Source organism: Haematobia irritans, chromosome 2 (genome assembly GCF_050003625.1).
Source record: "Haematobia irritans isolate KBUSLIRL chromosome 2, ASM5000362v1, whole genome shotgun sequence".
Classification (NCBI taxonomy): Eukaryota; Metazoa; Arthropoda; class Insecta; order Diptera; family Muscidae; genus Haematobia; species Haematobia irritans.
Window position 1 is genome coordinate 149,820,069 of NC_134398.1, and position 17,684 is coordinate 149,837,752.

General features: G+C 34.8%; 1 protein-coding gene across 7 annotated transcripts in view; it reads left to right on the plus strand.

The window, feature by feature from the left end:
• Positions 1-7,928: 7,928 nt before the first annotated feature.
• Hydr2 (abhydrolase domain-containing protein 2) overlaps positions 7,929-17,684 on the plus strand; it is a 78,166-nt gene continuing 68,410 nt past the window's right edge. Inside the window, exons 1-2 of one of the 7 annotated variants that reach the window (XM_075296607.1) lie at positions 7,929-8,432; positions 8,826-9,091. In XM_075296607.1, coding sequence (XP_075152722.1) covers positions 8,937-9,091 — 155 coding nt within the window. In that variant the 5' untranslated portion in view covers positions 7,929-8,432; positions 8,826-8,936. Of the gene's footprint in view, positions 9,092-17,684 lie in introns of all 7 variants that reach the window. The other 6 variants (XM_075296608.1, XM_075296606.1, XM_075296609.1 and 3 more) reach the window with 6 other exon arrangements.

Below are 17,684 nucleotides of genomic sequence, written 5' to 3' on the forward strand. Positions count from 1 at the left end.
AAAAAATAAAATGACTCTTCTAACAGTAGTGATGGCAAAATACTTTCATGTACATTTTGTACTTTTGATATGCTTCCCCCATCACAGTTCGCGATGGTTGTGGTGACATTTACGAGTCTGTGGTAGCGATGAGGATGAAATGGAACTTTGAAATGCTGGCAGGGTACTTGACCACAATAATTCTTTTGCAACTATCTTAAAATTCACTTTTTCTGATAGTTTGAAGGGGCTCTTATTGGCGTCAACGCAAAGGGAAACAAATTTTTAAGTTATTTTCACATGTCCATGTTCTTCAAAGCCTTTGTTTATTCCTTTCTTTTTCTATGAAATTTATTTCAATATTTTGAAATATAGGCCGGTATGCACCTCTAGCGAAAAATTTCATTCCCATAAGAAATGCATTGCTATTTATGCTAACGAAATTTTCGGTAGCGTTCAATTTCGTAGGCTGGTACGCACCTCTAATGAAAATAACAGGGTTGTCAAAAGCATATTTTTGCAGCAAACATTAATTTATTACAATCATTGTGTGCGTAAAAGTTTTAAAAGTTCTGTAAATAATAAACAATTTATTTGAGGAATATTTGGAACATATATTAACAATTTTTAAAAGCGATTAGTTGGTTTAAAATTTGTGTACACAGCCCTGTTTTTTTGTTGTAGACTTAAATAAATTTTTGCTACCGAAAATTTCGCTAGAGGTGCATACCGGCCTTAACGAAATTTTCGGTAGCGTTCAATTTCGTAAGCTGGTACGCACCTCTAATGAAAATAACAGGGTTGTCAAAAGCATATTTTGGCAGCAAACAATTTATTACAATCATTGTGTGCGTAAAAGTTTTAAAAGGTCTGTAAATAATAAACAATTTATTTGAGGAATATTTGGAACATATACTAACAATTTTTAAAAGCGATTAGCTGGTTTAAAATTTGTGTACACAGCCCTGTTTTTTTGTTGTAGACTTAAATAAATTTTCGGTAGCAAAAATTTATTTAAGTCTACAACAAAAAAACAGGGCTGTGTACAAAAATTTTAAACCAGCTAATCGCTTTTAAAAATTGTTAGTATATGTTCCAAATATTCCTCAAATAAATTGTTTATTATTTACAGACCTTTTAAAACTTTTACGCACACAATGATTGTAATAAATTAAATGTTTGCTGCCAAAATATGCTTTTGACAACCCTGTTATTTTCATTAGAGGTGCGTACCAGCTTACGAAATTGAACGCTACCGAAAATTTCGTTAAGGCCGGTATGCACCTCTAGCGAAATTTTCGGTAGCAAAAATTTATTTAAGTCTACAACAAAAAAACAGGGCTGTGTACACAAATTTTAAACCAACTAATCGCTTTTAAAAATTGTTAATATATGTTCCAAATATTCCTCAAATAAATTGTTTATTATTTACAGAACTTTTAAAACTTTTACGCACACAATGATTGTAATAAATTAATGTTTGCTGCAAAAATATGCTTTTGACAACCCTGTTATTTTCATTAGAGGTGCGTACCAGCCTACGAAATTGAACGCTACCGAAAATTTCGTTAGCATAAATAGCAATGCATTTCTTATGGGAATGAAATTTTTCGCTAGAGGTGCATACCGGCCTTTAGCATAAATAGCAATGCATTTCTTATGGGAATGAAATTTTTCGCTAGAGGTGCATACCGGCCTTATATTGGGAATAGGGTATGTAATTCGGGGTATATTCCAAATTAGGTGGGTTCACATTCTAAAATTGACGTGTTTTGGAGGAAAACTTGTGCTTTGAACTTGTTTTTTAGTATGGCGAAAACGACTCGTTTTGAAGTGCTTATAAAGGGAAAACATTTCAAACCTCAAAACATGTTCGGTAAGAACACCATATAACTCCATTCGTTCGCATTTTGTCGAAAAGAAATGTAAAGTCCACTCACTTTGCACAAACCTTTCGTTTTGTGGGAAGAGGCATTCATAAATAAAGAAAAACTTAATAATTGATGATTTGATTAACGCTTTTTGGTGAAAATATATGATAAAAGTGGTTTATTTCGATCTATTTCTCTTTATAATCGCCATATAGACCGTTTAAAGGAAATTCTAAAACGAACAAACACATACATTTGGAATGAAACACTCATTAAAAGGAAACCCGAAAAGTAATTATTGCAGATATTTAGAAATACAAATACATCCCAATAAACAAAAGCATTGGAGAAATGCTTATATTCAATACGCCTTCAAACATTTTTTCAAAGAATTAGATTAGAATTAAATTTGAGAAATTGTTGAGAAAATCGCGTTCTCAACAAAAAACAGACATTACCCTCAACAGTAGAGTTCAACACGTTATGCTTAGTACTAAGTTCGTTTCTGCGAAAAACGAAACTACACCCAGAGAAATGGTTGGTTGTAATTCGATAATTACAATTAGGAAATGATGTCAGTAACTTATTTTTTGTTACAAGAACAATGTTTTGATTATTTTCCCCATTATACATTCAAAACGACCATAAAAAAGTTCACAGGATCAAAACGAAATTCCCATAACCATTCAATTGGTTACAATAACCAATGCCGATAAATTTGGTTTTATGCTGCACAAAATTGTTGAGCTAACCACCAGCGTAGTGCGACCTACATCATGGGAATCAACAAATGGTTGGTACAACCTAAAGTTGAGTATACTAATAGAATCTTAGTTCAATTATAGGACGGGCGTAAGGTAGTTGTTGCAACAAATAAATATTTATATCAACATCGACATACCATGTCGACGCTACAAAATTTGCAAAACGGGGAACAACATTTACTTTATAATAGTCCGCAATACATTGAATAAAGTTTATCCCATAGAAAATAAGTTGCCTTCAGGTAAGTATCGCACCGATTTATAAAAAAGGAATATTACAAAAGCTTCCATAAAAATTGCAGGCTTCATACACCAACAAACACAAATACTTTTTACGGCAGGCGAGCTTTTTTATTGTATTAAGACTACAGGAAGAGTCTAAGTCGATCTGTATTTATATCTAGAGGCTTAAGGAAGAAATTTCTGGCAAGTATATATTGAATTAGGTTCTGTAGTTTGACCACATAATTGCAACCTAATAACCATCTGTCATTGGTATACAAACATTACCTATAAAAAATTGTAATGTAAATTGATCTCACATATATGTAGATCAAAAGCCTTTGTTGTTAGCACCTTTTGTATTTATTTTCGTAGTTTATTATGATTGTAAATCATGTAATAAATTAATAAAATCTCAATATAATCTGCCATTTCATTTGATATTGGAATTTGGTTAGGATAATAGTAAAGAAAATCGAGGGCGGTTGCACCAACGAACAAAACAATTAATATGAAATTGCGACAACCAATGCAAAGTTGATCCAACACACTACCATGTAGTTACAATTGCCAATGTTAGTTATGCTGACAGATATCATTAATAGTTGATGGAACCACCTGCTTTCGGTTGGCAAATAATTCGGTTGAGACAACGAATTTGTTTTCTGGGTGTAGGCTTTAGCAACAACTTTTCAAACTAAATCTCATTTTAATGCTTCAAATCTATTGGAAAATTTGTTGAAAGCAAGCAATTTGCAAGGCCATTTACTTTAATGTTGAAGATGGGATTCGCTATCAAATTGATATGGCGTTACCTACACCCAGAGAAATGGTTGGTTGCAATTCGATAATTACAATGAGGAAATGATGTCAGTAACTTATTTTTTGTTACAAGAACAATGTTTTGATTATTTTCCCCATTATACATTCAACACGACCATAACAAAGTTCACAGGATCAAAACGAAATTCCCATAACCATTCAATTGGTTACAATAATCAATGCCGATAAATTTGGTTTTAAGCTGCATAAAATTGTTGAGCTAACCACCAACATAGTGAGACCTACTTCATGGGAATCAACAAATTGTTGGTACAACCAAAAGTTGAGTATACTAATAGAATCTTAGTTCAATTATAGGACGGGCGTAAGGTAGTTGTTGCAACAAATAAATATTTATATCAACATCGACATGGTAAATGGTATGACGCTACAAAATTTGCAAAACGGGGAACAACATTTACTTTATAATAGTCCGCAATACATTGAATAAAGTTTATCCCATAGAAAATAAGTTGCCTTCAGGTAAGTATCGCACCGATTTATAAAAAAGGAATATTACAAAAGCTTCCATAAAAATTGCAGGCTTCATACACCAACAAACACAAATACTTTTTACGGCAGGCGAGCTTTTTTATTGTATTAAGACTACAGGAAGAGTCTAAGTCGATCTGTATTTATATCTAGAGGCTTAAGGAAGAAATTTCTGGCAAGTATATATTGAATTAGGTTCTGTAGTTTGACCACATAATTGCAACCTAATAACCATCTGTCGTTGGTATACAAACATTACCTATAAAAAATTGTAATGTAAATTGATCTCACATATATGTAGATCAAAAGCCTTTGTTGTTAGCACCTTTTGTATTTATTTTCGTAGTTTATTATGATTGTAAATCATGTAATAAATTAATAAAATCTCAATATAATCTGCCATTTCATTTGATATTGGAATTTGGTTAGGATAATAGTAAAGAAAATCGAGGGCGGTTGCACCAACGAACAAAACAATTAATATGAAATTGCGACAACCAATGCAAAGTTGATCCAACACACTACCATGTAGTTACAATTGCCAATGTTAGTTATGCTGACAGATATCATTAATAGTTGATGGAACCACCTGCTTTCGGTTGGCAAATAATTCGGTTGAGACAACGAATTTGTTTTCTGGGTGTAGGCTTTAGCAACAACTTTTCAAACTAAATCTCATTTTAATGCTTCAAATCTATTGGAAAATTTGTTGAAAGCAAGCAATTTGCAAGGCCATTTACTTTAATGTTGAAGATGGGATTCGCTATCAAATTGATATGGCGTTACCTACACCCAGAGAAATGGTTGGTTGCAATTCGATAATTACAATGAGGAAATGATGTCAGTAACTTATTTTTTGTTACAAGAACAATGTTTTGATTATTTTCCCCATTATACATTCAACACGACCATAACAAAGTTCACAGGATCAAAACGAAATTCCCATAACCATTCAATTGGTTACAATAATCAATGCCGATAAATTTGGTTTTAAGCTGCATAAAATTGTTGAGCTAACCACCAACATAGTGAGACCTACTTCATGGGAATCAACAAATTGTTGGTACAACCAAAAGTTGAGTATACTAATAGAATCTTAGTTCAATTATAGGACGGGCGTAAGGTAGTTGTTGCAACAAATAAATATTTATATCAACATCGACATGGTAAATGGTATGACGCTACAAAATTTGCAAAACGGGGAACAACATTTACTTTATAATAGTCCGCAATACATTGAATAAAGTTTATCCCATAGAAAATAAGTTGCCTTCAGGTAAGTATCGCACCGATTTATAAAAAAGGAATATTACAAAAGCTTCCATAAAAATTGCAGGCTTCATACACCAACAAACACAAATACTTTTTACGGCAGGCGAGCTTTTTTATTGTATTAAGACTACAGGAAGAGTCTAAGTCGATCTGTATTTATATCTAGAGGCTTAAGGAAGAAATTTCTGGCAAGTATATATTGAATTAGGTTCTGTAGTTTGACCACATAATTGCAACCTAATAACCATCTGTCATTGGTATACAAACCTTACCTATAAAAAATTGTAATGTAAATTGATCTCACATATATGTAGATCAAAAGCCTTTGTTGTTAGCACCTTTTGTATTTATTTTCGTAGTTTATTATGATTGTAAATCATGTAATAAATTAATAAAATCTCAATATAATCTGCCATTTCATTTGATATTGGAATTTGGTTAGGATAATAGTAAAGAAAATCGAGGGCGGTTGCACCAACGAACAAAACAATTAATATGAAATTGCGACAACCAATGCAAAGTTGATCCAACACACTACCATGTAGTTACAATTGCCAATGTTAGTTATGCTGACAGATATCATTAATAGTTGATGGAACCACCTGCTTTCGGTTGGCAAATAATTCGGTTGAGACAACGAATTTGTTTTCTGGGTGTAGGCTTTAGCAACAACTTTTCAAACTAAATCTCATTTTAATGCTTCAAATCTATTGGAAAATTTGTTGAAAGCAAGCAATTTGCAAGGCCATTTACTTTAATGTTGAAGATGGGATTCGCTATCAAATTGATATGGCGTTACCTACACCCAGAGAAATGGTTGGTTGCAATTCGATAATTACAATGAGGAAATGATGTCAGTAACTTATTTTTTGTTACAAGAACAATGTTTTGATTATTTTCCCCATTATACATTCAACACGACCATAACAAAGTTCACAGGATCAAAACGAAATTCCCATAACCATTCAATTGGTTACAATAATCAATGCCGATAAATTTGGTTTTAAGCTGCATAAAATTGTTGAGCTAACCACCAACATAGTGAGACCTACTTCATGGGAATCAACAAATTGTTGGTACAACCAAAAGTTGAGTATACTAATAGAATCTTAGTTCAATTATAGGACGGGCGTAAGGTAGTTGTTGCAACAAATAAATATTTATATCAACATCGACATGGTAAATGGTATGACGCTACAAAATTTGCAAAACGAGGAACAACATTACTTGATAATAGTCCGCAATACATTGAATAAAGTTTATCCCATAGAAAAGAAGTTGCCTTCAGGTAAGTAGCGCACCGATTTATAAAAAAGGAATATTACAAAAGTTTCCATAAAAATTACAGGCTTCATACACCAACAAACACAAATACTTTTTACGGCAAGCGAGCTTTTTTTATTGTATTAAGAATACAGGAAGAGTCTAAGTCGATCTGTATTTATATCTAGAGGCTTAAGGAAGAAATTTCTGGCAAGTATATATTGAATTAAGTTCTGTAGTTTGACCACATAATTGCAACCTAATAACCATCTGTCATTGGTATACAAACATTACCTATAAAAATTGTAAATTGTAATGTAAATTGATCTCACATATATGTAGATCAAAAGCCTTTGTTGTATTTATTTTCGTAGTTTATTATGATTGTAAATCTTGTAATAAATTAATAAAATCTCAATATAATCTGCCCTTTCATTTGATATTGGAATTTGGTTAGGATAATAGTAAAGAAAATCGAGGGCGGTTGCACCAACAAACAAAACAATATGAAATTGCGACAACCAATGCAAAGTTGATCCAACATACTACCATGTAGTTACAATTGCCAAATGTTAGTTGTGCTGACAGATATCATTGATAGTTGATGGAACCACCTGCTTTCGGTTGGCAAATAATTCGGTTGAGGCAACGAATTTGTTTTCTGGGTGTATGAAAATTGATCATCCTTGTGTTTGTTGGGATATCCCTCTACGAGGGCTAATTTCTTAAAAAAAATATTGAGCTAAACCAAATATCAACAATGAGAAAAATTTGCAAAATAAACGGCGATGCCATTTTGAATTTTATGGAAAATAATTTTTAAAATGTATGGGCCTTTTTCAAGTACTTGAAATAATTGAGATCTGGTAATATTAGCTTTGACAGCAGCGTAAGCCATGCGAACGAACAGATGGAAGTTAGAGAAACCCAAATCTAGACGAAAGTGAGTGACTGCCGTTCGTTAGCAATTGCTTTCTTTCGAATATCAGAAATAGGCTGTTAAAGTTTATAAATTCCTAGGACTATAGCGTCATAGACAACCATCTTATATTTGCGATCCAAGTTTGCGCGTACTGCATTTTGTCTTACAGATAATTTGGTACATGTGATCCACCCTAGTATCGAACCAAAGGCGCTCTCGTATTTGTACATTCCATCACGGGATGTACCGAAAAGTACTTTTCGTTTGACTACAGCTGTTTTCCCATGAAATTTTCCAACAAGCAAAAATAAAAACAACTTCAATGGGCTCGCTTGCATTCATTGAATTGACCGACCACAACAAAGCTGCAACAGCGACAAAATTGAATAAAATAAAATAAAAACGAAAACAAACACAAATACCAATACCAATACAAATTACTTTTAAAGTTCCATGCAAAATTAAATTCTGTGTTCATCTATATATACAAATTAAAAACTTCTTTTAGGGAAAGTTAACGAAAAAAATCTAACAGACAACGAAAAGAAGTTTCTGGAAGTTGAAAACGCAAAATTTTATATCGTATACAGTTACATACAAGAAAAAGTAATAAAAACAAAAAACACAAATAAAAGCAATTGAAATAGTAATTACAAAAAACAAAACGAGAGTGAGTAAATGCCGTGAGTTAGCGACATAGAAAATCTAAATTGCAATAAATTAATATTGATATGTAATGTTGGTGTGTCACTTCAAATAAATCAAAGTGGTGAAAGAAAGACAGCCCCCTCCCCCTGTGGCAAACGAGAAATAGAACAGAAAAAGGTTTACGGAGAAAAAAGAAAAACACATACACACAAAACAAAAACAACAGAAACAAAACCGCACACACCATACAAACAAACAACAAGCCCACATCTAACGCCTATCACAGTCGGTCTCTCAACGAAGAAGAGGTCATTCGTCACAAGAAGAGAATCGAAACAAAAAAAAACTTTGCGAAAACAGTCGGTGTTTCCTCAAAGTTGCTATTGCTACAAAATATTATCCTTCCCAGAAAGGATTTCCCTTATAACCTAATTTGTCCCACCCTCACACACACACCTCAAATCCCACATAGCCCCAATTTAATATTTTTTTTTGTTTATCCATCTTTCCTATCTCCTTTCATTTCCTTGGAAACGTACCTGCATGCTCTTTTACTATCCGCTGATACAGTGTTCTCTCTATGACCGTTTACCAGAATCACAGTTCATACGAGAAGTGTTCGCACAATTTCCATTTATCAATCCCTACGACCGGCAGCATTTAGTACAAAGTCTATTAACAATGTCAACCGCTTTCTTGACCGCTATTGCGGTGATACTTTGCATTTTATTCCGCATTTTGAATGTCAACAGTCAACCGTTGAAGCCGAGTGTTTGGTGTTTGGATCAACAGTTCCTCGATTGTCTATATAAAATAGCACCAGTTTTGAAAGAACCGTAAGTACTAAGAAAATTTATTTAAATTGTTATTTAATATACCTTGTATTGCGGACAGAAACATGAGATGTGTGCAGAGATAAATTTTGAAATTTTGCAAACTAGACCTTAAGACTCCTCAAATCGAGATTTCGAGTCCAGTGTGAACGAAGTATAACAGAGCTATTTTAACAGCTTGCAGAGCTATGTTAACGGTTAACAGAGACTAAAGTAAAAAAGTAATCAAAGTTTTTGATGCATCTCAAATACTACAAATTTTATGGGAGCTATATAACAGTTCATAATTCCATATAAAATATTTGAATCTAAACTAAATTTTAATACTCCTACGAAGTCTCTGGAAATCGTACCGGTTAACGCGCTGGTACGTAATCCAATGTTTGTAAAAAAAAAACTAAAGCTAAAGGTGGGTTTTGGGGTAAATCGGAACCCTTTACACAAGGCGGGGTCATATCTAAATCATAACCGATACTGTGAATTTTCTGTCTGTCTGTCGAAATGGCTGTGGAGTAGAAGTCTGAAGATTTTGCTGGAGTCATAAAAATATTGCATGACTCTGACTCCGGCCGAACTTAATTAAAACAAGTAAGGAAAGTCTAAAGTCGGGCGGGGCCGACTATATTATACCCTGCACCACTTTGTAGATCTAAATTTTCGATACCATATCACATCCGTCAAATGTTTTGCGTGCTATATATGTTATAAAGGTTTGTCCATATACATACATTTAAATATCACTCGATCTGGACAGAATTTGATAGACTTCTACAAAATCTATAGACTCGAAATTAAAGTCGGCTAATGCACTAGGGTGGAACACAATGTTAGTAAAAAACAAGTAAGTAAAGTCTAAAGTCGGGCGGGGCCGACTATATTATACCCTGCACCACTTTGTAGATCAAAATTTTCGATACCATATCACATCCGTCAAATGTGTTGGGGGCTAAATATAAAGGTTTGTCTCAAATACATACATTTAAATATCACTCGATTTGGACAGAATTTGATAGACTTCTACAAAATGTATAGACTCGAAATTTAAGTTGGCTAATGCACTAGGGTGGAACACAATTTTAGTAAAAAATATGGGAAACATTTAAATCTGAAGCAATTTTAAGGAAACTTCGCAAAAGTTTATTTATGATTTATCGCTCGATATATATGTATTAGAAGTTTAGGAAAATTAGAGTCATTTTTACAACTTTTCGACAAAGCAGTGGCGATTTTACAAGGAAAATGTTGGTCGAAATCAGAAAAACATATATATGGGAGCTAAATGTAAATCTGAACCGATTTCAACCAAATTTGGCACGTATAGCTACAATGCTAATTCTACTCCCTGTGCAAAATTTCAACTAAATCGGAGTTAAAAATTGGCCTCTGTGGTCATATGAGTGTAAATCGGGCGAAAGCTATATATGGGAGCTATATCTAAATCTGAACCGATTTCAACCAAATTTGGCACGCATAGCTACAATGCTAATTATACTCCCTGTGCAAAAAATATGGGAGCTATATCTAAATCCGAACCGATTTGGCTGATATATTCCAAGTTTTTCGAGAGTCATAAAATATTCGGATGTACGGAATTTGAGGAAGATCGGTTGATATACACGCCAATTATGACCAGATCGGTGAAAAATAAATATGGAAGTTATATCTAAATCTGAACCGATTTTTTCCAAAATCAATAGGGATCGTCTTTGAGCCGAAACAGGACCCTATACCAAATTTTAGGACAATCGGACTAAAACTGCGAGCTGTACTTTGCACACAAAAATACATCAACAGACAGACGGACAGACAGACAGACAGACAGACAGACAGACAGACAGACAGACAGACAGACAGACAGACAGACAGACAGATAGACAGACCTCGCTAAATCGACTCAGAATTTAATTCTAAGACGATCGGTATACTAAACGATGGGTCTCAGACTTTTCCTTCTTGGCGTTACATACAAATGCACAAACTTATTATACCCTGTACCACAGTAGTGGTGAAGGGTATAAATATGGGAAACATTTTAATCTTAAGCAATTTTAAGGAAACTTCGCAAAAGTTTATTTATGATTTATCGCTCGATATATATGTATTAGAAGTTTAGGAAAATTAGATTACTCCCTGTGCAAAATTTTAACTAAATCGGAGTTAAAAATCGGCCTCTGTGGTCATATGAGTGTAAATCGGGCGAAAACTATATATGGGAGCTATATCTAAATCTGAACCGATTTCAACCAAATTTGGCACGCATAGCTACAATGCTAATTCTAATCCCTGTGCAAAATTTCAATTAAATCGGAGTAAAAAATGGGCCACTGTGGTCATATGAGTGTAAATCGAGCGAACGATATATATGGGAGCTATATCTAAATCTGAACCGATTTCTATAAAATTTGGCACACTTGACCACACTACTAATTGTACTCCTAGTGGAAAATTTCAACCAAATTGGGGTAAAACACTGGCTTATGGGACCGTATTAGTCCATATCGGGCGAAAGATATATATGGGAGCTATATCTAAATCTGAACCGATTTCTTCCAAAATCAATAGGATTCTATTCTGAGCCAAAACACATACTTGTATTAAATTTCGATTGGACTAAAACTGCGACCTAGACTTTGATTACAAAAATGTGTTCACAGATAGACGGACATGGCTATATCGACTCAGGAGCCCACCCTGAGCATTTTTGCCAAAGACACCATGTGTCTATCTCGTCTCCTTCTGGGTGTTGCAAAAATATGCACTAACTTATAATACCCTGTTCCACAGTGTGGCGCAGGGTATAAAAAAAGAGTTTATATTTATATTTTTTTAACTAAACAAATATTTACAAAAATTTGATTCATATGGATCAATGGCTGTAAATTCGGTGCAACTTCCAATGATGGAGATTATTCTATGTTTTCTAGAAGGTAAGAATATAAGATGCCAACCACCATAAAATTCTATTTGTAACATTGCGAAATACTTATCTTAATTTTTAACTTTTTTTTTTAATTTAGTTGTAGACTTCACGCTCACATATAAACCGATCTTCCGATTTGGTTTCTTGACCGTTTATTGCAGTTTATGTTAGTCTGGTCTATCATTTTTGCCAGCTTGAAATTTGCCAGAATTTATGATCCCTAAAGTATTGACAAATTGAAATTAAATTGAAATTGATCGTAACTTTATTTTGGCACCACAAAATCAAATTAGTGTAGTTTTGTAGATATCGGCTATTTATACCCTGCGCCACACAGTGGAAAAAGGTATTACAGTGATGCCAAATCCCGAAGGGCAAAAAGAACCACTCCTTCCTTCAATGCTCTACTAAAAAAAAAAAACAAAAACAAACAAAAAACTTCCAACTTTTGTGTATTAATTTCACGCAGTTTTAATTTTTTCTCAACCACTATTTTCTGAACCATAATTGTACATAATATAATAGTTCTTATTTGTAAGAAATTTAATTGGTACAAATTTCATGACTAAACTTGGAATGGTTCAAAAGTTATTGAAAATGCCAAAGTTTTCGTTTTTCGAATTCGTATGAACCTCTATTTTCATCTCTTTCAAATTTCACAATATTTTTTTCAGACGTTTAAATGACATCTTTATCACGTTCAGAAATTCGTCACTCCTCCCTTGACATTTCTAAAGAAAAAGCACCAAAATCACTAAATGAAAATGTCAGAAAGCACCAAGTTGGTGCTTTTTTTGAAAAGGCACTATAAAGGCAAATTGGTGCTTTTTGGAAATCAAAAAGCACTCACATTGGTGCTAAAAGCACCAAATTGGCATCACTGGGATATTATAAGTTAGTTCATATGTTTGCAACAATAAGAAAGAGACGAGATAGACACATTGTGTCTTTGACAAAAAGCTTCAGGCCTGGCCTCTCAGGCGATCTAGCCATGTCCGTCTATCTGTGAACACAAGATTGGGATCTAAGTTTATGTCGCATTCTTAGTCCAATCGAACCTAAATTTGCCATAAGAAGTTTTGGGTCAGAATAGAACCCTAATGATTTTGAAAGAAATCGGTTCAGATCTAGATATAACACCCATATATATATTTCGCCCGATTTACACTCATATGACCCCAGATGCCAAAGTTTTACTGCGATTTACGTGGAATTGTGTACAGGGACAAATGAATGTAATTAAAATTTGATTTAGTTCTATTACCCGGAGTCGAGGCTGATAAAAAATACTGAAGTCGGTGTCATAGTCAAGCAAAATTGGCTCGATTCCACAGCCCTGGTCATTACAATGAGTAGGATGATAAGACTACAATATGGGCAAATCATTACTGAAATTGCGTGTAAAATGTGCATATTCTGGTAATATTTGGCTAATCAAATTCAACGCCAATTTGAGTAAAATCCTGTTGAAAATATATGTAAGGTTAGGTTATGTATTGTGACAGACCGATATTTCAGGTATTCAGTCGATTGTGATACCGCAGTGGTTAACTTCTTTCTTATCACTGAGTGCTGACCGATTCTATGTTATGCTCAATGACAAGGTTAGGTTAGGTTAGGTGGCAGCCCGATGTATCAGGCTCACTTAGAATATTCAGTCCATTGTGATACCACATTGGTGAACTTCTCTCTTATCACTGAGTGCTGCCCGATTCCATGTTAAGCTCAATGACAACGGACCTCCTTTTTATAGCCGAGTCCGAACGGCGTTCCACATTGCCGTGAAACAACTTAGAGAAGCTTTGAAACCCTCAGAAATGTCACCAGCATTACTGAGGTGGGATAATCCACCGCTGAAAAACTTTTTGGTGTTAGGTCGAAGTTGGAATCCAACCCACGACCTTGTGTATGCAAGGCGGGCATGCTAACCATTGCACCAGCCACCGTGGTGCTCAATGCTCAATGACAAGGGACCTCCTTTTTATAGCTGAGTCCGAACAGCGTTCCACATTGCAGTGAAACCACTGAGAGCTTTGAAATACCCAGAAGTGAATTGGAAGAATCTTCCGCTGAAAAACTTTGTGGTATTTGGTCGAAACTGAGTTTAAACCCACGACCATGTGTATGCAAGGCGGGCATACTAACCAATTGCATCACGGTGGCTCCCATTGCACTACGGTAAAAACTGTTCCATAATATTTCCCCAAATGTGGTGTACGTATATACATGAGCTATATATAAATCTTAACCGATTGGAATCAAATTTCGCACATATTGCTAAAATGTTAATGATACTCCCTGTGCAAAAAAAAATCGAAACGATTTACTTGATTTGGCTGATATGTTGCTGAGTTTACGAGACAAAACATTCGGATGTATGAAATTTGAGATGATCGGCTGATAAGAACGTCGATTATGACCAGATTGGTGATTAATATATACGGCAGCTATATCTAAATTTGAACCCATTTTTTCCAAAATCAATAGCTATTGTCTTTTGCGATGTTGGTACATCAGCCTGTCTCCAGATCGAGGAATTCTACGACTAAGATAGGATGCATGCAGATTGATCTGGTTGTGAGACGAGTAGGTTTGCTTGGGCAAACAAAAGTCAATGCTTGGGCAAACAAAAAATCGATAACTGATAGTAGGTAGAAACTGCGGCACTTGCCTGATATTAGTTGGACCTTTGTCTGCCGTGGGAGGTCAATTTCCTCCGGTGATATGGGCGGTGGTCGGACTGCGCCTGTTGCTTTTCATTTCTGCAGCTACAGTATCCTCATGAACTCTGTTGATCCGTCGTAGTAAGAACTATCGGACTTAAACTGCGAGCTGTACTTTGCATACAAAAAATTTAATTTCAAATTTTGTTCTAAGGTCCTTCTTGGCATTACATACAACATGCACAAACTTATACCCTATGCCGCGGTAATGGTTTTAATAGAAGAGTATATACATTATTAATCGATATGAACCAATTTTGAATTATAGGGCCAAACTACAAAAGGGTCGCATGAAATTTGTTCCTCCACGAGGCTTTAAAAAACAAATTATATGGGGTCGGTTTATATGGGGCCTACATATAAAATTATGAACCCATATGTGCCAATTTTTGCACGGGCATATCATTATCACTAATATCATGTACCAAATTTATCCCGGATCGGGTGAAACACACCCTGGGACAATGTTACCGTTGAACATTTTGAAAAGGTTATAAAAATTTTCTTTAAAAAGTCGCACAAAAGAGTTGCTTTTATTGGTAAAGGGTAATTTCATATAATCTGTTAGTTTACTTCATTACATTACCTGGAGGACAATCTCATATATCCAGTCAATTTACGGCTAATAACATTAACCAGAAGGTTTAAAGTTTTAACCTATTATAATAATTAAGGAATTATTGCAAAAATCATTAATTTTTAATTTATTTCTATTGGAGCTCCCACTCATTTTCGTAATTTCTTGAATCTTTGCTTTTTTTCGTATTCGACATCATAATTTTCCATTTTAGAAACAGAGTATTCTATATATGAGATATTGGGAGTAAATTTCATTGCAGATTTTTGGATTGATAATTGATCAAAAATTTGTGCGATTAAAGTCGCACATTTCGGAGATTAAAAATAGACGCATGGCTCCAAAAAGGTTGCAATATGCGACTAAAGTCGGTAATACTGTCCTGGGACCGGAACTAACCCACGGGAGCCACCGCGGTGCAATGGTTAGCATGCCCGCCTTGCATACACAAGGTCGTGGGTTCGATTCCTGCTTCGACCGAACACCAAAAAGTTTTTTCAGCGGTGGATTATCCCACCTCAGTAATGCTGGTGACATTTCTGGGGTTTCAAAGCTTCTCTAAGTGGTTTCACTGCAATGTGGAATGCCGTTCGGACTCGGCTATAAAAAGGAGGTCCCTTGTCATTGAGCTTAGCATGGAATCGGGCGGCACTCAGTGATAAGAGAGAAGTTCACCAATGTGGTATCACAATGGACTGAATAGTCTAAGTGAGCCTGATATATCGGGCTGCCACCTAACCTAACCTTAATGAAGAACCATGATGTAAGATATCATCATGGTTCTTCATGTCCACAAAAATTAGATGATTTTGTTTCACTCTGTTACTGAGGTTCTTTTCATAAATACTAGGGGACATATTCATATGATTTTTGATACGATTTATTTTAATCCAAAATCATACACCTTTTTTAATATATGAAATATTTTCGTAGAAAAAGTAATTATCAAATTTTCTATAAAGCTTCTAATTGTACCCACGAATTCTAGTTGATTTCCAAAGACCATTTCAGAGAGTAAGCGTCAAACTACATTTGTATTGTTTTTATGTGTTGCTGTGGGAACAGTATATACACCTTATTTTTCAAGTGCCACTTTGGGGTAATTAAGAAAGCAGTCTAACAATCTATACAACCATGTTTGTATTGATATTTAAACAATATTATTAACGTTTATACTAATCTTGCTAATCTTGCACCCATGAGTCACTCAATATCCACTAATATTACCCCATCTTCCAGTCTCTGTATGATGTGACGTCTTTATGTTAGAATCCGGCCGGTTCAAAATTCCATTGGTATTTGTTGTACGAGTATTATGTAGTTGATTACTATGTGCTTATCAAACCGTGACATACCGCATACATACATATGTACTTAAGTTGAAATTAAAAATTGCAACTGATGACGGAATTCTATTTATTTACACAGCTTTCGTTTCAGAGTATATTTGTTGAATTTTTTGTTGTTTTTTTTTCAAAATTAGGAAAAATAATTTAAATACTACTTACTTAGAATTGCTACCGGTTAAATATTATTTATCTTGCTGATTTTCTCAGTTATACTACATGGATAAAAGAAGTACACCGGCGATCCAATGTCACAGTCGATGAGGTAATAATTCCTACAACAAACTACACCCAAAGAAATGTGTTACTAGACACAGCAAAAAAATCCCCAAAATTACAAAGTGGGGACATAACAGGTTGGCTGATAAGTCCCCGGTCTAACGAAGAAAAACACTTTTTTGTCAAAAATCGTTTTTATTATTCAACATAGTTCCCTTTAAGAGCGATACAACGATTATAACGACCTTCCAATTTTTTGATACCATTTTGGTAGTACTCCTTCGGTTTTGCCTCAAAGTAGGCCTCAGTTTCGGCGATCACCTCTTCATTGCAGCCAAATTTTTTCTCTGCGAGCATCCTTTTGAGGTCTGAGAACAAGAAAAAGTCGCTGGGGGCCAGATTTGGAGAATACGATGGGTGGGGAAGCAATTCGAAGCCCAATTCATGAATTTTTGCCATAGTTCTCAATAACTTGTGGCACGGTGCGTTGTCTTGGTGGAACAACACTTTTTTCTTCTTTATATGGGGCCGTTTTGCCGCGATTTCGACCTTCAAACGCTCCAATAACGCCATATAATAGTCACTGTTGATGTTTTTTCCCATCTCAAGATAATCGATAAAAAATATTCCATGCGCATCCCAAAAACAGAGGCCATTACTTTGCCAGCGGACTTTTGAGTCTTTCCACGCTTCGGAGACGGTTCACCGGCCGCTTTCCACTCATCCGACTGTCGATTGGACTCAGGAGTGTAGTGATGGAGCCATGTTTCATCCATTGTCACATATCGACGGAAAAAAATCGGGTGTATTA